The sequence below is a fragment of the Neltuma alba genome, unplaced genomic scaffold (genome assembly GCF_004799145.2).
Source record: "Neltuma alba isolate B1F8T4 unplaced genomic scaffold, ASM479914v2 tig00006982_pilon, whole genome shotgun sequence".
NCBI classification, from domain to species: domain Eukaryota; kingdom Viridiplantae; phylum Streptophyta; class Magnoliopsida; order Fabales; family Fabaceae; genus Neltuma; species Neltuma alba.
Window position 1 is genome coordinate 153,275 of NW_021634642.1, and position 22,602 is coordinate 175,876.

The 22,602-nt window shown below is 34.6% G+C and overlaps 2 protein-coding genes and 1 pseudogene across 2 annotated transcripts; all 3 read right to left on the reverse strand.

Moving 5' to 3' along the window:
• Positions 1 to 1,664: 1,664 nt before the first annotated feature.
• Positions 1,665 to 3,674, reverse strand: LOC114751541 (UDP-glycosyltransferase 72B1-like; annotated as a pseudogene).
• Positions 3,675 to 10,001: 6,327 nt separating this feature from the next.
• On the reverse strand, positions 10,002 to 16,025 carry LOC114751548 (uncharacterized). The gene is made up of 6 exons (XM_028940204.1): positions 15,789 to 16,025; positions 15,413 to 15,559; positions 15,263 to 15,332; positions 11,433 to 11,632; positions 11,212 to 11,320; positions 10,002 to 10,496 (listed from the first exon to the last, which is right to left on the reverse strand). The coding sequence occupies exons 1-6, from the start codon at positions 16,023 to 16,025 to the stop codon at positions 10,309 to 10,311; spliced, it is 951 nt and encodes a 316-aa protein (XP_028796037.1). The 3' UTR covers positions 10,002 to 10,308.
• A 3,907-nt stretch (positions 16,026 to 19,932) lies between these two features.
• LOC114751549 (protein ACCELERATED CELL DEATH 6-like) lies at positions 19,933 to 22,352 on the reverse strand. Its single transcript, XM_028940205.1, has 3 exons — positions 21,359 to 22,352; positions 20,742 to 21,283; positions 19,933 to 20,619 (listed from the first exon to the last, which is right to left on the reverse strand). The coding sequence occupies exons 1-3, from the start codon at positions 22,350 to 22,352 to the stop codon at positions 19,933 to 19,935; spliced, it is 2,223 nt and encodes a 740-aa protein (XP_028796038.1).
• Between the last annotated feature and the right edge of the window lie 250 nt (positions 22,353 to 22,602).

A 22,602-nucleotide genomic window follows, 5' to 3' on the forward strand; every position in this document is an offset into this window, starting at 1 on the left:
GTTCTACTCCTCCTTTCTCTCGCTAAAGTAAAGAGCATTAGGAGAGAAAGAAAAAAATCTGATGCTTTATTTATTATTTATTTTATTTTTACTCTAAGGGTATTTAAGTAACTTCAAAGTGCTGAAACAAAAATTAAATTACTCCAATGACATGGCCCTAGTTCGAACCCAGTATCTCCAATGCCTTCAACCACTTCCAAAGCCATTAAACCACATCATTTACTTGGTTAAAAGCTACAACAACAATGAAAAGAATATTAACCAATAATTTAGTATAATAAATTGCAAGATTGTTACATTTTCCTAGTTAGATGTCCAGCTCCTTATGCCATGTGGACAAGTAAAAAGCCAAATGGACATAGCTGACAACTGACATCGTTTGTGCCAACCCAGCAAAATGTAACGGCAGCTAGCTCCTGAGGACTAACGGTTTGTAATGGGGTAAATTTTAGGGATCAATACCTTGGGTCTCAAATTTTAGGGACCATCTCAAATTTCAAGGACCAAAACCTAAATGGGCCTAAATTTGAGGGACGAAAAGTTATATTTTCCCTTAAATATTTCATGAGAAACAATTGATATCCTTGAGTTTCAAACAATGGTATAATATGTTGATTGGACCCGCTAAACGTCAACATGTGGCATGCCTTCGCAGAAAATACCTTTGGGTCAAAGATGAACACCGCTTTATGAATTAGATAATTAATTTAAAAATATTAAAAAATTAATTAAATTAATTATTTATCATAAATATGTGTTGATTTTTTAAATTATCGTATTTAATTATGTACGTTAGAGTCACCCTGAGTGGGAACTAATTACAACTAATAGGGATATTGTAAGAAAAAATTATAAATATTTGGGAGACCAAGTAACTTAAGGTATTATATTTAGGATTAAATTCAATATTTGACTTGCTCATATACTAAGAATAGGAGGTTACAGTAAAGTTAATAAAGTTAGGAATGTTTGGATCAAATGGTTATGTTTACACGTAAATTGAGTTGACTTATATGTAGATTTTTGTTTTGCTGGGCTTATGGAAAATTATTATGTTGGTCTTAGAATGTGCCCTAACCCACTCTCACACAATTACGTTGAATTTTTTCCATCATGGTATACCTTTTTTCTATAATGGTATAGTGTACTTTTGAAATTCTATGATCATAGATCTTTTTCTATTTAACCTTGGTTAGTATTTAAATATTGAGTTGTTTTTACCTTTTCTATTATGTTTGACGTTTGGAACCTGATTTTCAAGCTTTGTCCCATGAGAATCATTGTTCTTTGAGTTTTTAAATCTTTTTTATTACCGTAGTAAAGTACTTGAATAAATTATTTATACATGGTTTTAGGATGGAGAAGATTGATGTAGATGAAGAGGGTAGCAGAAAAGGCAAAGGAAGGAGGGACGGTCATGACGAAGGAACGTCGGTATGAGCTCGACGCCCGCGATATCAAACAAGATTAATTAGTTGGAATATGGATTTCATTTGGATTTGGGTCCTCTCAAAATCTTTTTTTCTCTTTTTTCTTTCAGAATTCTTTCTCCGTCATTAGGTCAACACATGGATAGTTAAGATATAATATCTTATAAAATATTAATAAAATATAAATAAATTTAAACTGTTAAAATTTAATTTGGACAGTTTATACCCATGGTATAAAAAAATTTCGTTTATAAAATATTTTAATAATAGCTATATAAAATATTGCACATCAACCATCTATTGTTTTGATCTAAAGGTGGATAGGAGATTTTGACAAGAAAAGAAGAAAGAAAATTACATAGGTCCAATATAATATAATTTAGCCGCATCGGAAGGTAGTCAGCATTTTAAGTCCACTATGCAGATGGCTCATTTATATAACGGACCCATTATTGACACCGACAAAATGATCATTAAAAAAAAAAAAAGCCAAATAACTGAATTAAACATATTCTACTTGCTACTCAAACTTGCCCATTCTTGTACTAAAATAGACATGGTTCTCGTAGATGAACCATCTTCACTTAGAGCTTTCGCAGCAGCATCTTTAAACATTTGAATTTTTCTTTGAAGTTCTCTGCCTTCATCACCTTCCATTAATATTTTCACAACTCTAGCAACTTCCTCTCTCATTACAGTCCCATTCTTATTCTCATCACCCTTTGGCCTCACTGCAACCTTAAATTGCTCAGTTAGCATCACTGCGTTCATCTTCTGCTCTGCAAATAATGGCCATACAATCATTGGTTTCCCACAGACGATGGACTCAAGTGTTGAGTTCCAACCACAGTGAGTTAAGAATCCACCAGTAGATTCATGTTTGAGAACTTCCACTTGTGGGGCCCATGATGGGACCACAAAGCCTTGACCTTTGTTCTCTCTAGAAACCTTTGGGCAAGAAGTCAAGGGGGTCCTCCTTTTGTGCACTCAAATAAGCCGAATTGGCCACTCCACTGGGAGCCCTCAGGACCCACAAGAACTTGTGGCCACTCATCTGTAACCCAAAGGCTAGCTCATCAAGCTGCTCTTGTGATAATGTTCCGCCGCTCCCAAAAGAGACGTATAGAACTGAGTTTCGTGGCTGATTTCCCAACCATGTTAAACACTCTAAATTGGACTCATTTATGCTTATCGATCTTATCTGTATAATAGGCCCCACATGATAAACCAAAGGATGGTTATAACTTTCCTGTAGAGCTATTGCTACCTCTCGTTCCAGATCTATGAAGCTGTTCACTAAGATACCGTCTGGTAAAAGAAGTTTTTTGCATGCATGAAGCATTGTTTTGTAGCCTCCACTCGATCTTTCTTGAAATGGGTCTGGGAGATCCTTGCCTTGAAAACTTATACAACCTGCAGAAATTTTTAGATGTTAATACAATATTCAATTCAGCTTGAAATATTTCCACATATGCAGAGTGAGAATTCAACATAAATTTATTTTGCAACCTGGAAGTTTCAGTGGTCGTGACAACTCTCGAAATCCAGCAGGAAACATCTCGTGATCCTCATCAAGCTCTGGAAAATGGAGGCACAAAGATAATGAAGTTGTTGCTGAAGGAAATAAAAGATATGACTTGAGTTTGAGTTCTTTTGCTATGTCTATTGCATCCATTGAGAAGAAATCAACAACCGTAGCCACAAGGTGATGAGTTGGAGAACTGAATGAGGTCAAAGAATGACGAAGAGAAGAAAGAGAGAGCGTGACAGTGTTGTAAACTTGTGTTGCTGGGTCTTCATCTTTGAGGTCTTCCAAGTTTATTTGTGGAAGAATAGTGAAGTCTATCTGTGGTGGGAGAGATTCCAAGATGGAAATCGTAGTTGGAGAAGGAGGGCCAAGCGTAGGGATGAAGAAGATGAAGTGGAAGTGAGGTTGACGAACGATGAGTCGTTTTGAGAATTCAATAAGTGGAAGGAGATGGCTAAAGCCTGGAGCTGGAATCATGGCTATACAGGGACTCTTTCTCTCCATGTAAGACTGATAGCGGGGGAGCTTGGAGAGTTGCTAGCAACTAGACCACACTCTTTTCCTAATGATGGATGGATTTCTTTTGATGGCTTTTTATGGGATCCATTTAGCTTTCCTTTTGTTCCCATTTATAAATAATTTAAAAAAGAATAATTTTTTTGTGACAAAAGAAAAAGAATAATTTTTCTTCGTGGTAATATTGATTATGAATATTGTAACATTTGGACTTTTTGAATAAAAACTAAATGCATAATTAAAAGTTTTTTGAGGGATAAACAAAATATTAACCTCAGAAGATAAATTAAAATTTAAAGTAATTGACTAATTATAGAATTTTAAAGGGATAAAGGTAATTTCAGAATGAAAAAATGACAAGAAAAGAAGGTGAAAATTTCTAAATAACAAATAAGGAATACCAACAAAATTTTATTGTTATTTGCAAATTCACCTAAGTGATCAATGCTGAAAAGATTTTCTCTAGCAATACTTTTGCCGCTCCATATGAATAATGTTCTTAACATCATCACCTGTGTCGTTGAAGGGGTGATGACAGTCGCGTGGTTCTGAAACCTTGAATTGCAGTTTGTATATTCTTTAATTTGAGACTAGAGGTGGGAATATGTGCTTGCTCAGCCCTACAGCACTGGCCTTGTAGGGTCAATGGGCTTAAAAAGGTCGACTCTGTAAGGCCGAAATTTTAAAAATATCTCAATTTGTCAAGTCGAATTCTTAGGCTGATGGGTTCAAGGCTGGCCAGTGGGTTTTCAGCCCGTTTAAGGGAAAAAAAATACTATTTTCACAATTTTCATATTTTTATAAAAAAACCAATGAAATTATTAATAAAAGATATAAATATGAATAAAATTAAGTCATAAATACAAAATATCGTCATATTTAACTATCCATCAGTATCCAAGAATATCTAAAACGAATTATCAACAAAGACAACAACATACAAACATTCCATCCATAATGCAAATGTGTAATAAACAAACACTATCAGACAAACGCTATCATTAATTTTTTGAAACTTCATCACTATAATCAACTGCTCTTCTTTATAAGTATACTTTTCTTTCATAACAAAAATATCAAGTTTTTCTTCTTTATAAGAATTTCACTTTTAAATTTTGCAATCTAACTGTTATTTTAATTTAGTTTGAGAAGCGTTATTGTTAAAACTCATAAATTTCTAATTCAAATTATAGAATTACAAGTTATATAAGTATAAAAATACTCTCTTATAAAATATATATAATTTTAAAATATCAACATATATAATATAAGTCAAATTATTATTAAAATCCAAATTAACCCATTTTTTAAAATTTGATTGGACAAAATATTGTCTAAAACTAAATAAATCAACCATTCTATGAAATTTAATTTCAAAATAATAATAATAATAACTAAATATTTAAAATATAATTAATAATATGAAAAATTAATAATATCATAATTATATAAAAAAATTTTAAAAATAAAAAAATTATAAAATAGTCTAAAATAGCCTGTTTAAGCTCTCGGGCTGACAAGGTCAATCTTTTTGTCTTCTGTTTGAAGAGGAAAATTTCAACCCCAACTCTCTTCATTTTTGAGCCGGCTCTAGGTGTGACACCTGTTGAAAGTTTTTTATGTAGAAGAAGGGACAAAATATATGGGACCCACATAAAGTATTGATAAGTTGTGTCAGTCATACCCATAAATATCTTTCGTTCTCTTGCATCAAGATTTTTCGGGTCTTTCCTTTGCCCACCTTTCGTTTCTAAAGATATTTTTATGGGAAAATGACACTAAAATACCACTTAAATTCTAAAAAGACAAATAAGGGACCTGAATAAGCAAAATGATAAAGAAGGCATCAGGTACCAATCTGGAATTTTGATTTTTGGCCTAAAGACTGAATTGCCCTTATTGTGTTTGCCTCCTCCCAGCGAAAGCAATTCCCCCCACTCGGCGAAAGAGAAACTGCCCCCACTTGGCGAAACCAATCCATCTACTCGGTGAAACTAATCCCTCCCCTCAGTGAAATCGAATCCCTCTACCCGATGAAACCAATCCCTCCACTCCACGAAACCGAACCCCCTCCAGTTGACGAAACTAAATCCTTCGCATCACCATTCTGTAGAGATTGTTGATTTGGTGGGTTTTGGTTGTGGGAAAGAGGATTTGTAGTGAGAGAGGGAGTGAACTTGTGGGAAAGACGAAGCGGAAATCAGAAAACAATGGCAAGCAATTACGTAACGTAACTGTTGTCATATGCCTGCTGGTTTTTGGTAAATCCCATTACGTGAATAGTAAATTTCACTATACATGTAGTTAATTATGAATTTTACAAAACACACAGTGATATTTACAACTTTTATAGTGAAAATGACCACTTCTTAAATGAGTTTTGCAACCTCTTTTCAAGGGATTGACAACTTGTTTCTAAAAACCAATAAAATTTCATGCTGAATTTTACAAAACACACAGTGATATTTACAACTTTTGTAGTGAAAATTACCACTTCTTAAATGAGTTTTGCAACCTCTTTTCAGGGGATTGACAACTTGTTTCTAAAAACCAATAAAATTCCATGCTGAATTTTACAAAACACACAGTGATATTTATAACTTTTGTAGTGAAAATTACCACTTCTTAAATGAGTTTTGCAACCTCTTTTCAAGGGATTGACAACTTGTTTCTAAAAACCAATAAAATTCCATGCTGAATTTTACAAAACACACAGTGATATTTACAATTTTTGTAGTGAAAATTACCACTGCTTAAATGAGTTTTGCAACCTCTTTTCAAGGGATTGACAACTTGTTTTTAAAAACCAATAAAATTCCATGCTGAATTTTACAAAACACACAGTGATATTTACAACTTTTGTAATGAAAATTACCACTTCTTAAATGAGTTTTGCAACCTCTTTTCAAGAAATTGGTAACTTGTTTCTAAAAACCAATAAAATTCCATGCTAAATTTTACAAAACACACAGTGATATTTACAACTTTTGTAGTGAAAATTACCACTTCTTAAATGAGTTTTGCAACCTCTTTTCAGGGGATGAGCAACTTGTTTCTAAAAATCAATAAAATTAGACGCTGAATTTTACAAAACACACAGTGATATTTACAACTTTTATAGTGAAAATGACCACTTCTTAAATGAGTTTTGCAACCTCTTTTCAGGGGATTGACAACTTGTTTCTAAAAACCAATAAAATTCCATGCTGAATTTTACAAAACACACAGTGATATTTACAACTTTTGTAGTGAAAATTACCACTTCTTAAATGAGTTTTGCAACCTCTTTTCAGGGGATTGACAACTTGTTTCTAAAAACCAATAAAATTCCATGCTGAATTTTACAAAACACACAGTGATATTTACAACTTTTGTAGTGAAAATTATCACTTCTTAAATGAGTTTTGCAACCTCTTTTCAGGGGATGAGCAACTTGTTTATAAAAATCAATAAAATTTGACGCTGAATTTTACAAAACACACAGTGATATTTACAACTTTTGTAGTGAAAATGACCACTTCTTAAATGAGTTTTGCAACCTCTTTTCAAGGGATTGACAACTTGTTTCTAAAAACCAATAAAATTCCATGCTGAATTTTACAAAACATAGAGTGATATTTACAACTTTTGTAGTGAAAATTACCACTTCTTAAATGAGTTTTGCAACCTCTTTTTTGGGGATTGACAACTTGTTTCTAAAAACCAATAAAATTCCATGCTGAATTTTACAAAACACACAGTGATATTTACAACTTTTGTAGTGAAAATTACCACTTCTTAAATGAGTTTTGCAACCTCTTTTCAGGGGATGAGCAACTTGTTTCTAAAAATCAATAAAATTTGACGCTGAATTTTACAAACACACAGTGATATTTACAACTTTTGTAGTGAAAATGACCACTTCTTAAATGAGTTTTGCAACCTCTTTTCAAGGGATTGACAACTTGTTTCTAAAAACCAATAAAATTCCATGCTGAATTTTACAAAACACACAGTGATATTTACAACTTTTGTAGTGAAATTACCACTTCTTAAATGAGTTTTGCAACCTCTTTTCAATGGATTGACAACTTGTTTCTAAAAACTAATAAAATTCCATGCTAAATTTTACAAAACACACAGTGATATTTACAACTTTTGTAGTGAAAATTACCACTTCTTAAATGAGTTTTGTAACCTCTTTTCAGGGGATGAGCAACTTGTTTCTAAAAATCAATAAAATTAGACGCTGAATTTTACAAAACACACAGTGATATTTACAACTTTTGTAGTGAAAATTACCACTTCTTAAATGAGTTTTGCAACCTCTTTTCAGGGGATGAGCAACTTGTTTCTAAAAATCAATAAAATTTGACGCTGAATTTTACAAAACACACAGTGATATTTACAACTTTTATAGTGAAAATGACCACTTCTTAAATGACTTTTGCAACCTCTTTTCAAGGGATTGACAACTTGTTTCTAAAAACTAATAAAATTCCATGCTGAATTTTACAAAACATAGAGTGATATTTACAACTTTTGTAGTGAAAATTACCACTTCTTAAATGAGTTTTGCAACCTCTTTTCAGGGGATGAGCAACTTGTTTCTAAAAATCAATAAAATTTGACGCTGAATTTTACAAAACACACAGTGATATTTACAACTTTTATAGTGAAAATGACCACTTCTTAAATGACTTTTGCAACCAATTAATTCAACGTGACTACAAAAGTTGTCACTTTTATTAGTTTTTACAAACAAGTTGTTTATCTCCTGAAAACAGGTTGCAAAACCCATTAACAAAGTAGTCACTTTCACTACAAAAGTTGTAAATCACAATATGTATTTTGTAAAATTCATAATTAACTACATGTATAGTGAAATTTACCATTCACATAATGGGATTTACCAAAAACCAGCAGGCATATGACAGCAGTTACGTTACGTAATTGCTTGCCAGTTTTCTGATTTCCGCTTCATCTTTCCGCTTCGGTTCACTCCCTCTCTCACTACAAATCCTCTTTCCCACAACCAAAATCAACAATCTCTACAGAATGGTGATGCGAAGGAGTAAGATAATAGCATTTCCAACATTCTTCTTTCCTTCTTCCCGCATTTCATCAGTGTCGGTCTTCCTCTCTCCTTTCTCTCACTTTCAGCTTTCGGTCTTCCCGCATTTCATCAGGGCATTTGGGTCTTTTGGCCGAAAATATGAATTCCAGATTGGTACCCAGTGCCCTATTTGTCATTTTACTTATTCAGGTCCCTTATCTGTCTTTTTGGAATTCAAGTGGTATTTTATTGTCATTTTCCCTATTTTTATCCTTAAAATATGTCATGAAGAGCGATTGATCTCTTTTAAGTACAAAAATAAGCCATGTCCTTGAATGTGCCCTAACCCACTCTTAACATATTTTGAAAGTTAGGTTGAATCTCTTTCTTTCATACGGACTCTTCTTTACCATAGTGGTGAGTTGTGAAATTTTATAATCATAATTCGTTTTCTATTTAACCATGATATTCTTCGAACACAGAGTTTTCTTTTCCTTTTTTTTTCTTTTTTAACAGTTTAAAGTCTTTATTACTCGGGAGAAGGGAGGAGTTGGATGCGAATGGAGAGAGGTATTAAGATTTTTTTTGGGTGGAGTGCAGTGTATTGAACCTATCCAATCAGTCAACAAGTTAATTGAAGACATGAGCAAGACGTGCTAAAAAATTGAAACCTACTCCATGCTGGGGCCACCAATGACGTGAAGGCTTGAAATTTGTATGTCAAATAATGGCCAAGCAATAACCTGCGAGACGAGTTAGTACAAAGATATTTTGGTTCTGTGCGGGAAAGTTTCCAAACTCAATGCATAGTTGCTTTGATGAAGGAAATGAGGAAGACTAGAGTAACATGACAGCAATTTGAAAGATAGCTTATGTGCTGAGAGATAGTTTTTGAAGAGCTCTTTGTTTACGGGAAGTGCTCAACAAATAAAACAACGTAGAATTTCATAAACTCATCAAATAATAGGCAAGATTTCCTTGCATGGATAAAGCCAGGAGAAATCACCATTTTAGTCGCAAGTTGACATTAAACCTCGTAATGTTTTCCAAGATCAAGACTTTCTTCCAAAAATGCGTGATTTTGGATCTGTCTAACCGTGTGTTAAGAATCAAAGCATAGGGCCAATGGCCTATTATGACAAATAATTCCTGCACTCATATAAGCAACTCTCCTCCACGTAGAAATATATTGAGCACTGTCATTTTTGACAAATTTACATGTGGTCAATTAAATTCTGCAATACGGAGAGAAAACAATTAGAAGTTAAACAGTATCCTTTTAGTAACTCTGTGAGGTGACATTGCAATATTTTCAAATCAATTGTCACTGGCGAACGTTGTTCTCATGGCCTAAGTTCTAATGCTTTAAGCTGGTATCCAGGTTCCAAGTTCATTTGCCGGAATCTTTTTTTTTCCCCCCCAAAAAAAAAAAGTCAATTCTCACTTGAGAAAAAAGTCTTGTTCCAATGGGTTTCCTCAAGCAGGATGGCATTCAAGTCTGGAGTTAGTTCTGCAAAACCTTATCTGGTAGAAAAAATTCAAATACAAATCCAAGGAGGGGTAATCCTATTTCGGCTTACAGCAGCACAGGATAGACAAATTTTACTTTTGCAACAACGCAGGAATCAATCAGCAAAGTTTATGCTTAACTCACTGTGAACAAACTGGGGAAATGCCTCCTCCTTCGATATTTTGAATTCCTAGTCTGACTATGAGGAAGATTTTATCCACAGACATGAAGTGTGGTTCCAGTCCCAATCTATGCTTCCTAACTATCATGTTTTGCTGGCGTCAATGGTTTAAGCACTCGGGTGGATAAAACCAATGCCGGTTTGACCAGAACGAGTAAGCACTTCAAACTCTCCAGCAGTAAAAGATTGATCTTCCTTGAAAATGGGTCGTTTAAGCTCTACATATGCGCAATAGTCTACTTCATATACTATGGCATTCTTTAAGAGAGCAGCAAGAGCCACTCCAATTCCTTCCCCTGCAAAGAGCACAAATAATTTACAATTCAAATTGGAACTCTTGCCAAAAAAAAGGAAGTTCATCTAGATGACTGATTTGCAAGTTCCAACTCGCTCCCCCCCCCCCCCCCAAAAAAAAACAGTTACGATCTATCCCTAGTTAACTTGGTCAGTAATCAGTTTACCTCCTAGCAGCAGAAGTGTATTTAGGCCCCTATGTTATATTTAAACACCCTTTGGTATTCAGCTCTAACAGATATAATCGTGTGCATGACCAAGTGAAGAACAGTTAGATTGTCAAAAGGATATTCACTTATACATTGAATAGTTTCAGTCTTCTGAAGCCGTGTAGGTGATATTTGGAAACACAGTATGAGCGTAGTCCTAGTTTTAGTCCCACAACATTATAAATTGTTTGCAATAGACTTCTAACGCTCAAACTATTAATTCCTATTTAAGAATCACAAGAGTAATTTCCTCAAAACCTCGGTGTAATTAAATAATAACATAGATTAGAAGAGGGTTCAGTGGCACACAAATTTAAAGCATAAGTGGCAAACCAGTTTAGTGCCAAATTAAATGGGAGAGCAAACGATAATCCACCCTTTTTGTTTTATTAAAATCTTCATTCCCATTGTAAATTCTGTCATGCAAGGGGAAAGGTAAGAAGAAATTTGTTCATCATCAAAAGGTGCCTTTGCCATAAGTTGAACATAAAAGAAATTAGAACCTTACCATGTGTGACAAGCAGCAAGTTCTCGGTATGATAATTATCTGCAAGGTCATTAATCACTTGCTCATATCTAGCTCTTGTACCCAAAACTGGCTCTTCCCATTTGGGCAACAGGTGTTTATCAGGCAAAAATTCCATCAATCGCAATTAAAATCTGTAATTGCATAAACAAGTAGCAGCCAAAAAATTCTGAGTTGAAAAATATCTAGTCCTCAAGCCGTACCTCTTTATACATCCTTTTTGCATTCTTATCCACTGTTCCAGCTGGGAGAATTGCTTCACGCTCTGCGATATCAAAACCCCAATTACCATCCTTAGGAGCCAGTGCAGGACTGATCGCTTCTCTGCTCATCATCTCACATAATCCAAGTTCAACAGAGACCCAAAGTTGGTCAAGACCAATAAGAGAGATAACTTTAGCACCTTATTGTTACCAGAAATTATTACTCGCATCATAAGTATATAAAATAAACACACTCTCAATTCTACATATTAATCAAACCCATGTTCTATGACGTATCCAAGCACGAATTTAACCAAGAAGCCAAGTCTGAAATGTTACCTGACTATGTACAAGTATTTCGCGCGCGCGCGCACACACACATATATAAATTATATTAATTTATTAGAATGCAACAACCAATCAGAGGTAAATCTGCGTGTGAGCACTATTCTAATCAGCATCTGGAGTTTCTTCATCTAATTAATCATCTAGCAGTGACTGCAAGAACCATGCTGGAAAACCAGTGGCCAGGCAGTTCAGGGCATTATGGTGAACTGAAATTTACACTCGTGTTGTAGGTAGAAGAAACAGAAATCTCTGTAGTGCCATACATGGCACTAGGCTCACTTCATCATAAATTCATCACTCAGTGAACATTCTCTTTAAAGAGCATCGTTTATGAAGAAAAAGTGAGCTAGAAGTCAAGGATGTCATCCTTGCTCAACCCACAACGTGGAGGGAAAAGGCTAAAGGTTCATTGAACCTCTTTCCCGAACTAGTAGTAAATATATAATTGCAGTGCCATTTTCAGATTAAAAACTCATAAATCAGAATATAGCATAGCTTAAGTCCCAACAGATAATTTGTAAATTACTTTTAGCACATGCGAGACAAAAGGAAAACTGTCAACAACAAAGGACTAAGAACTACCATGATAATACCCGTAAGCCAACAAACCCGCAGTACATCTACTGTAGTTTAAGTTCATTATATTTTAGACGTGTTTGCTCTCAAATTTCAGAAAACTAAGACTAATTCTGAAACTTCTTTTGTTAAATAAATTCGGCTTATCTTATAACCCTAGAGTTAGATTTTAAGCATAGTAAAATCCTCAGAACTCTGTTCTACCAAAAGCCATTACCTTTTTGTTACTGCTGCTTCTGGAAACATGGTCAGAAATGCTTCTAGTTGTAAATCCTATTTCAATATTCAGAGAGAAGATTCCTCAACAAAATTACAACAAAAGGACCAATGGAGATATCTGTTTATTGCAACACCTAATGGCAATGGAAACATGTTATTTTTTTGCAGCACTTTTTAAGATTAGCAAAGAAGTATTAACACTGACATAAGTCATTGAACAGAATATAAACAACACTACGTAACAAGACATCAAGCAAGTATTTTAGCTTTTCTTTATTTAATGAGTCAATTAACTTTAAGGAAGAATTCACCTAGCTAGCCAATAGTTAAAAAGATCTATTCTAATATGAACGCATATTAAATGCCTTTCCTGAAACTTTAAGGTTATGTTTCGTGTCTTCGAAAGAATTTTAAGGGAATGGAATGAAAAGGAGTATAAAAAGATAGGGTCCGGTATGCATGAAAAAGGGAGGTGAACATTTATTTTAATGATGTTTGGTATAATAAAAACGGAAGAGGATTGGAAATAAACAAACGGAAAAAGACAGAAATGTTTTTCAATTGGGAACCATAGAAGAATGACAGAATCAATGGTGGAAATGTACATAGCAATAGGGTTCAAAACCATGAATATTTAGAACAGTGTTTGATCTGCCAAAAGTGATAAGCCTTTTTGTTTTGTGATTAGACCATCCGATAAATAAAACCCACCTGAAACTGCACAACGAGCCGAAAATGTCATTGTGGCTATGAGTATGGCCACAAGCATGAGTGTGTTGGTTGCTTCCTTCACATTCCATTCTTTATTGGTGGATGTTATGCTTTGTTTGGCTAGCATATTTGCCTTTAGGGGCACGCCAGCATTATCTAAAGTTATGTCTGCTAGAGCTAGTATTACCTCTATCGGTTCTTAATATAAGAGTTAGTTGATGGTTAGATTTAATACTAAATATAAAACTTTAATCCACTTTGTCCCCTAACTTTTTTCAAAACATTTCTAATGATTATAAGAAATTCCCGCCAAGGATAATTACAATCATCCAATATACATGATTGATTAGGATAGTTTAAAGATAACAACACACATTTATGACAAGTAACCAGTTTAACTAATTTTCTTAATATTCCAATATAAAAGCTAGATAAATAATTTGGAGAATTTATAAAAATTAGTTAAATTAGTTATCTATCACAAATGTGTGTTGATCTCCTTAAGCTATCTTGTTTAATCCTGTGTATTGAGACCACCCTTTGGTGCTAATCCCCTACAATCAATAGGGATATTTTGGCAGGAAAATAAATAATAAGGAGAATTGAGGTCTTGTATTTAAGACAAAGAAACTTTTGGATTAAAACTTTTTAGAAAGTTGTAAAAGAAGACATAGATACTTATAAATCATACCTCTTGTCATGTCATTGCAATCCTACGTTGCATTCGAACAACATCTCAAGCTGTTAAATCTTGGTTATTGACTAGGTTGACATTGATCATTTTGTTTTGTGATAGAAGGAGTAGAGTCCAAAGACACAATTCTCCTGAAGCCAAATGTAAGGAAGTATCTCCATTTAAATTTACATCTCTCTCATTCACAGTATCATGACGAATCTTGGGGTGCTTCAATAGATATTTTATCCCATCAATTTATCCCTTCATTGCTGCAATGTGAAGACTGTTCAGACCTTTATTATTGGACCAACGTCCAGCATTAGGCCACTCTATTTCAAGCAAGTTTTTGACCACTTTAACACTTCCCTTTTTGCAAGCGGGATGAATTGGAAGATTGCCATCTGAGTTTTGTTGAAAAGAAATCATGGCAGAAGTTTCTAACATTATACAAACCCCTTCCATGTAACTAAAGTATGTTGCATAATGAAGAGGAGTATTATTGTTCTTCTCATCTCTTTGATACAATAACTCTTCCTTTATATCAACGATCATCTTCAATAGGTCTTCACACCAAAAAAAAGGAAAGGAAAAAACAAACATATATTAGGCAAAAAGTAAAACAAATACAAAATTAATTACCACATCAATCTTTAGTATAACAGTCAGTTGGCTAATTTAAAAAAATTTAGAATGCTAAAAAATTACTTAATTATATTATACATTACATGTCCACTTTAAAATACCTATATATATTATTAGATTATATATCAATTTATAAGTTGGGCCAATTAGTTTAGAGAACAACGATGAATATAATACTCTTCTAGTCTTTAATGTAGGATCAAATTGACGAGTTGATATTGATTCCATACGTAAGATCTATTTCACATATTTATCAATTTTATTCAAATTAATCCTATTGATATTCCCCTAACGATAATTAAGTAGGAGAGAGAGGAGTGAATTAAGGAAAGATGCTTTAGATGTTTAAAAAACAAATATATATCACATTAACTAATTTAACTAACATCCTTAATCTACTCAAATTAATGAATTAGGTCTTACATAAAGGATTGGAGGAGTACTTTAAAGCAATTTATTTAAGCTTCATAATCTCCTCAAATTAGTCAACTAGTTCTTATATTAAGGAGAGTATATAATATTTCAGGAGTACGCTTACTTTTATTTCATTCTGATATTGGGGGAGTCGCCATCTGAAACAGCCTTACCTGAGGGGATTGGAATTTGACTCAAGAGAAGATGAACAATATTCTTAGCCCTTGTTAGGACTGCTAAATACATTGGCGATTTACAACCATAATGATACTTCTAAGTCCAATAAGAGGCCAGACCACTTTGCTTATGTTCAGCTAAAAAGGAATGAACCACAGAATAATCCTTTCTCAAAACAGCTCCGTGCAAAGCTGTCCTCCCATAATTGCTGCATCACATTAATTATAAGCTCCACTTTGTCCATAGGTTCAGCCTCCTCTTCAGATGTCTTGAAGTGCTTATCCAAGTCCAGAATTTTCCTAACCGCGACAAGATTCTTAGCTCTTGCAGCAACATGAAGCGGAGAATCGCCATTGATATTTGTCTGTTACAAAAGCTTAGGATAGTGAAAAGCAATAAGCCATACAACTTGTTCACTCCCATGTTGGGCTGCAACATGAAGCAACGAATCACCTGTGGGAGTGACAAGATTGAAAATGGCGGCCAAGTCAACCTTAATTTTTGCACATACTTGTTCCAGTACGTAAACAAATCTATCTGCATCTGCATTTTCATCAGAAGCCACCTCGTACAACTCATTACATAATGTGCACCATGTTGTCACAAAATGGCATATCGTCTGCCAGTTCACGCATCTTTTCGTTGCCACGAAATCGTGCATCATCAACTGATGAGCTGGACTTCATTTTCATATGCTTTTGGAACTCCTTTTCCATCCCCTCACTTGTCATATGTTCCTCTAGCTCCTCCAAAATACGTGTAGACTTCTTCTTGGGCTTCATCTCGTCATCATGAAAAATTAATATATCAGTACAACCCAAATCAGCCATTAATGCAACTAGCTAGCAGCGTCAATTATCAAATGCAATTCAGAACGATAACTCGTAATTGATTTTCTGGTTCAACTTAGTTTCAGCATTAGGTAAACCTTTATGCTATATATGCATTAAACAGTTCTAGTCAGTGTTAACTATCTAGATAAGACAAATGATGGTTTGTTAGATGGTAAGCTTAGAGATTAGAATAGTGTGGTCAATATGAATTTATTTAGTTATCTTATGAAGTCGCGTTTTGAATACAATGTTCTGTCATTTGCACTAAGAAAATGATTTTTTGAGCCATTCATATCCTTGAATTGTTTATCATCAATGAACCGAATATTCAATATTATTGTTTTTGTACTGAAGATCTACAAATGAAAGCATTCAATTAACAGCAAAAATAAAGAAGTTATTTCTTTGTGTGTTGCAGTTTGGGTGCATCATTCTCGCTATATATTTATCTGCATTGATCAGCTTTCCTTTATTTAGGCATTTAGTCATCGTTACAATTCCTATTTCCCCTTCTATTCACACTTGTTTTTACGAATAGACAGTAATAAAAATACCCTTTTCGACTTCTTTTTTTTCATGTTCGTTCTTTGCAGAACCGTCAAAAACATTAAGTCTTCTAAATAAATTTGGTTAAATTTTTCATGGCAGATTATATCTGAGGGGAGAAAGGAGGAAGAAAATTTTAATGAATTCGATTTAAAAAATTAAAAAAGTAGATTTAAGAATTTTAATTTTTTTTTTACTGTTTTATCTCACATATTTTCTTTACCAAAATTTATAACCCCATTTCTCCAATTTTTCAAATCAAACTCATTAAAAAAATTTTCCCTCCTCTCAATTTTCCTCATATCAAACATGGGGTTAGAATTATGATTTCCATGTCAATTATATATATTCCTTGTGAAGTTGATGTGAAAATCACACAGGTTATAAGAAAATATTGAATTTTTTTAGGAAATAAAAAATGAAATTTTCATCACTTGATCTTGGGAATTGAAATGAAAATGAAAATTATTTATGTTATCATGATTTGGTCATTAAACAATAAACACACTTACTTTCCCAATCTAATCAATATGATACTTTTCATCGACGACTACATGCTATCAGTCTTTCCTTTATTCTTAGTTTCACGTCAATACGAACATGGAAGACCAACCCATTCATAATTTAAACAAAATTGTCACAAATAATTTATAATACTAACCATCAATAAAATATTATAACACGTATTAGAGCTCGTTACTTTGAAAGCTTAACTAAACAATTTTTTTTTTTTTTATGTCTAGATTATTCATCCAATAGTTTTAAAATCAATATATATTCTACGTCATACGAGAGAAGACACATCATATATTAGGAAATTATTAGCTACAGCTGGCGGCCACACTACGTTGGTTTAAAACTCAACCAACAAATCCTCATACATTAAAAGGGTTGGACATGCTCATTGAGAGAGCAGGTTTACTCTGAGCATGTCACGATTGGGGGAAGCATTTCACAAACCAAGACTTCAACTTGTAATAACAGGGTCATTCTAGTTTAAACTACAACACTGGTAGGGTTGGGGTCAATAATTAGCTGTCTTGCTCAGTGAGCCCTTTTCTTAAAATGTCATTTGGTCCTAATCCAATTTCCCAATTTTCTTTGGCTGAACCAAACTTAGAAATGGAAAGCATCATCCTAATATTCTCTAATTTGAATAAATATTCTCAGAAAGCAGTTTAATCCACTTGTGTTATTTCTGCCGTTTGACTAAAGAAGATGAAATGTATAGGCAATCCACTATTTTAAGTTTTGTAAGTATCTCCGAAGCTTAAAGCACAGCTTCTTCCTCAAATGTGAGCCAATGAACAGAATTTCTGGATTAATCAGATGTAGAATACATGGGATTTTTTACTGTGTACAGTTAGTGCTCTTCTTAGCCTTTGTTCTTGTCATTAATCTCATCACCGCAACATGTAATGTCAGTAGGATTGTAACAGAATTGTTGTGGCTGGAACTCGTATGGATTTTTGGTTTGTGTGCAAGAGTTAAAGGCCGATCATTTATTGATAGTGAAACCTTTCGTTTGATCGGTAAGGAGCGTGCACTTGTCATCTGCAATCATGGCTCACCATTCTGGTTGCCTTGGAATCACTTTAGCTGTGATGGGAGGGAAAAAAAGGGAAAAATGCTGCGATGGTCTCGTTCACCAATTATGGGTCTTCTACTCGTTGGGTTTTGGCATCAAGTGCGACGGTGGAATTGGGATTTGAAGGACAGCTGCAGCAAGTTTGGGTTTTAATGTCCATTATTTTTTTTTTCTCCTTCCAGTCTTAGCAACTTATGATTAAAAAAAAAATCGAAAGCCTTACCTCACATATATGTTTTAATTTCCACTTTTGTGTAGATCCTTGAGGACAAGGATCTTTTGTTGGGGGGAGTATATTGATATGTGGTAAATTGGTAAAAGTATTAGTAGGGCAATAAGGTAAATAGGAAATGGGCGGTGAACTAGTGGTCTATAAATAGGATGCTAGATATTGTGTTGAGTTTCGATTGAATACATATCTTTACTGTTTACTCTCTACTCTCTCTGTTTACCTCTAACACACCTAAGTTCATACTGTCGCAATTTTACTTGGTTTGACTGTGTCCAACAAAAATATTACCACTGCAACTGCAGAATTGGCCAGCTATCGATGGCAGTTGACAACAAGCGCTGGGTTGCACAATATAGAAGGCTGCCCTTAAGCCTCCAACAATTAACTGTCATGATAGATAACATGATTTTATATATATATATATATATATATATATATATATGATATCATGATGCATAACCAGAAAAGCGCAGAAGCCCGCCCTTTCATCTGTTTCGATATCTCATGGAATGAAATAAGAGGGTCTAATAGCATTCTTAGTTTTAAAGCACTTTGAACTTTTGAATTAGCCAGTGATTGTATTTTAAGCCATATGGTTTCCGAACCTCAGGTATGAACATCCTGAAAATGTGAATGGGTTCTTCCGATTACGGTGCACGCCCCTCCATCTAGGACTTCTGGGACAAGAAGTGAGAAACCTGTCTCTCTGAATCCCTAGTGGGTGCATAATTAAAGGCATAAACAAATGTTTGATTCAGTCTGAGCTGTGTACAATTGGTGCTGAAATTCAGGATTATAGGAGTACGATATTTTTATTTTCTGTTCTATTTCTAATTTGGCTTTTGTAGTTGGATGTCTGTTATGATTCCACTGGTACTTCATTTTGATTATGTTGTGAATCAACATGGATATGATGGTCCCGGCTCATTTATTTTGCTTTATACTTGGATCAAGGCTGAACAGGGTGGACATGAATAAAACAAATTAAACTAGGATTCCACCTAGAACTTTCTAAGTGTTCTCTCTTTTTTCTTTTAAATTAATTGTTTAATATAATTAAACACAGATGCATATACAAATATGTTAATGCCAAACTTGAATTTGGGATCTCATCCAAGTATGGGGAGTGGTGTTGTGACTAGGGCCGCTAACCTTTTAACCTTTTTACCGTGCTCTTGTCTATTATTACTAGTAACAAAATCTAGTTCGCTTTATTTGAACCTAGTTCAAGAAAAATTGAACCAAATATACAATAGTAACTATTTACCAAAAACGAATGTTAAAACAACAGTACTTTATTCTCCAACTCGGTGACAATGTTAAAACAAGATGTTTTTATTCATACACATAAAATTACTCTCAGATTACATGAACTAGTTGACATAATACACAAATCACACCCAAGAATCACATAATTTTAGATGAACATCATGACACTAAAAGCACGGGCAACGATGACAATTAACATTTGTAACTGGATCTTGGAAACTATTGGCTGCAACCTCATCATTGATATCGCTTTGCAAATGCTCGCTTCATCATTTGATTTGATTTTTGGCGTCATCTTGATCGACTTGGCTGACTTTGCTGACAAAATCGCCATACCAAGTATCATGGCATCCATAGCCTAAAACAAGAATGATCCTAGTAAACAAGCCTATGATTGGACGAAGCACGGGACGACGACTATCAAGTCGAAGCCATCCTAGACAACCAACAAATATCATTACGAAAATGGAGATGAATCCAATCACACTTATGGCGTGTGCAACTGTAGTGGTATTGCTCACCATCAAGTGTATAGCAGCCAGAAACGCAACGGGCATTGCTATAATGGCCACAAAAACAAATAACAGAGCATGCTTATATGCTCGTGTTGCAATACGATGATCTCCAATTGGGACCCACAGAAGAATGATAGAACCAATAATGGAGCTATACATAGCAATAGTGTTAAAAGCCATGAATATCTTGAATAGGGTTTGATCGGCCAAAAGTGCCATGCCTTTTTGTTTTGGGATTGGGCCATCCGATGAGTAAAAACCACCTGGTACTGTGAAACCAGCTGCAAAAGTCACTGTAGCTATGAGTATGGCTACAAGTATGAGTGTGTTGGCTGCATCCTTCACATTCCATTCTTTATTGATGGATGTTGTTTGTGGCATGCTCAACATATTTGCCTTCACGTCCACACCAGCATTATATAAAATTACAGTTGCTAGAAGCTGCAAGGTAGTCAAATCAAACAGGCTTACATGTTTATTCTATTACTAAGAAAATAAGTCTTTAGAATCAAAACCTTTTAGAAAGTTAATAAAAAGAAGACATAGATGCTTGTCAATCTTACCTCTTGACGTGTCTCAGGAATCCTACGTTGCGTCCAAACAACATCTCGAGCTGTCAAACCATTGTTATTGACTAGGTTCAAATCGATCCTTTGGTCTTGTGATAGAAGGAGTAGAGTCCAGAGACGCAATTCTCTTGAAGCCAAATGTAAGGGAGTATCTCCATTTATATCTCCCTTATTTATAGTGTCATGATGAATCTTGGGGTGGTTCAATAGATTTTTTACCACTTGAGTTCGTCCCTTCATTGCTGCAATGTGAAGAATGTTTTGACCTTTATGATTCAAGAAAAGTCCAGCATTTAATGACCAATCCATTTCAAGCAACTTTTTGACCACTTCAACATTGCCCTCTTCGCAGGCGAGGTGAATTGGAAGATTGCCATCTGAGTTTCGTTGAAAAGCAATCATGGGAGAAGTTTCTAACATTATACAAACTCCTTCCATGTAACCAGAGTATGCTGCATAATGAAAGGGAGTGTTGTTGTTCTCATCCCTTTGATCCAGTAGCTCTTTTCTTGTATCAACAATCTTTTTCAATAGACCTTCACGCATAAGACAAAATATATTAGGGAAAAGTGAAACAAACATGAACTTAATCATTTTAAGAGTATGCTTACCTTTAGTTCGTTCTGATATTGCAGCATGAAGTGGAGAGTCCCCATTTGACATGGTTTTGCCAGAGGGGATTGGAATTAACCTCAAGAGAAGATAAAGAATATCCTTGTCCCTTATCAGAACTGCTAAATACATTGGCGATTTACAACTAAAATCATAGTTCCAAGTCCAGTAAGTGGCCAGATCACTTCGCTTATGTGCAACTAAAAGGAAAAGAACCACAGAATAATCCTTGCTCAAAACAGCTTCGTGCAGAGCTGTCCTCCCATAATTGTTGCGTAACATGATAAACTCCATTTTATCTATAGATTCCACCTCCTCAGATGTCATGAAATGTTTATCCAAGTCGAGAATGTTCTTAATGGCGAGAAGATTCTTAGCTCTGGCAGCAACATGAAGTGGAGTATCACCTATCATATTTGTCTGGTACAAAAGCTTAGGATAGTGAAAAGCAATAAGACATAAAACCTGTTCACTCCCATGTTGGGCTGCAACATGAAGCAACGAATCACCTGTGGGAGTGACATGATTAAAAATGGCGGCCACATCAACTTTATTTTCTGCACAAACTTGCTCCAGTACATAAACAAATCTATCTGCATCTGCATTTTTATCAGAAGCCGCCTCATACAACTCATAACACATAGTATGTACCCTGTTTCCATAAAATGGCATATCATTAGCCAATGAACAGAACTGCTTTTCCATCAGTTCATGCATCTTTTCGTTGCCACAAAATTGAAAATCATCAACTGATGAACTTTCCAGCATTTTGATCAGATTACGCATCTTTTTGCCGCGAAGAAATGCCATGTCATCGCGGAACTGCATTTCTATCAGCCCACTCATCACTTTGCCGCTAAATGCCCTGGACTGCCGCTTTGTTTCTCTGTTCATGTTCTCTTCCTCCTGCTCCGTATTATCTCCCATATTTTCGTTAGGGTTCGCTTCGGTAGCCACATCTAAGGTTATTTCGATAGAGTCCGTATCGGCCATTAATTGCAACTAGCTAGCACTTCAATTAAAGGCAACCCAAAACGATAGAAGTTTTTTTCTTTGGGGACTGAAAAAGCGATAGAAGTTTAATAATTAGAAGTTGAAGTGAAATGGGAGTGGAGAGAGATCAAAGTTATTTGATAATAATCATAAAAAAAATGTTTAATAATTAAATACTCCCTTCGTTCTTATCTTTAAGATTTCAAAATTTGAAATGATTGGATCTTTTTTATAACATCCTACTAAGAAG

What these genes read in the sequence shown, in the direction of transcription:
- LOC114751548 (XM_028940204.1), bottom strand. Translation starts at nt 16,025, where the DNA reads ATGGCTGATTTGGGTTGTACTGATATATTAATTTTTCATGATGACGAG. An exon ending in TATGGTTGTAAATCGCCAAT is followed by an intron (nt 11,633 to 15,262) that starts GTATTTAGCAGT and finishes GGTAACAATAAG; the next exon opens with GTGCTAAAGTTATCTCTCTT. An exon ending in CTTGCTGCTTGTCACACATG is followed by an intron (nt 10,497 to 11,211) that starts GTAAGGTTCTAA and finishes TGCTCTTTGCAG; the next exon opens with GGGAAGGAATTGGAGTGGCT.
- LOC114751549 (XM_028940205.1), bottom strand. Translation starts at nt 22,352, where the DNA reads ATGGCCGATACGGACTCTATCGAAATAACCTTAGATGTGGCTACCGAA. An exon ending in AATATCAGAACGAACTAAAG is followed by an intron (nt 21,284 to 21,358) that starts GTAAGCATACTC and finishes TTATGCGTGAAG; the next exon opens with GTCTATTGAAAAAGATTGTT. An exon ending in TTCCTGAGACACGTCAAGAG is followed by an intron (nt 20,620 to 20,741) that starts GTAAGATTGACA and finishes ACTACCTTGCAG; the next exon opens with CTTCTAGCAACTGTAATTTT.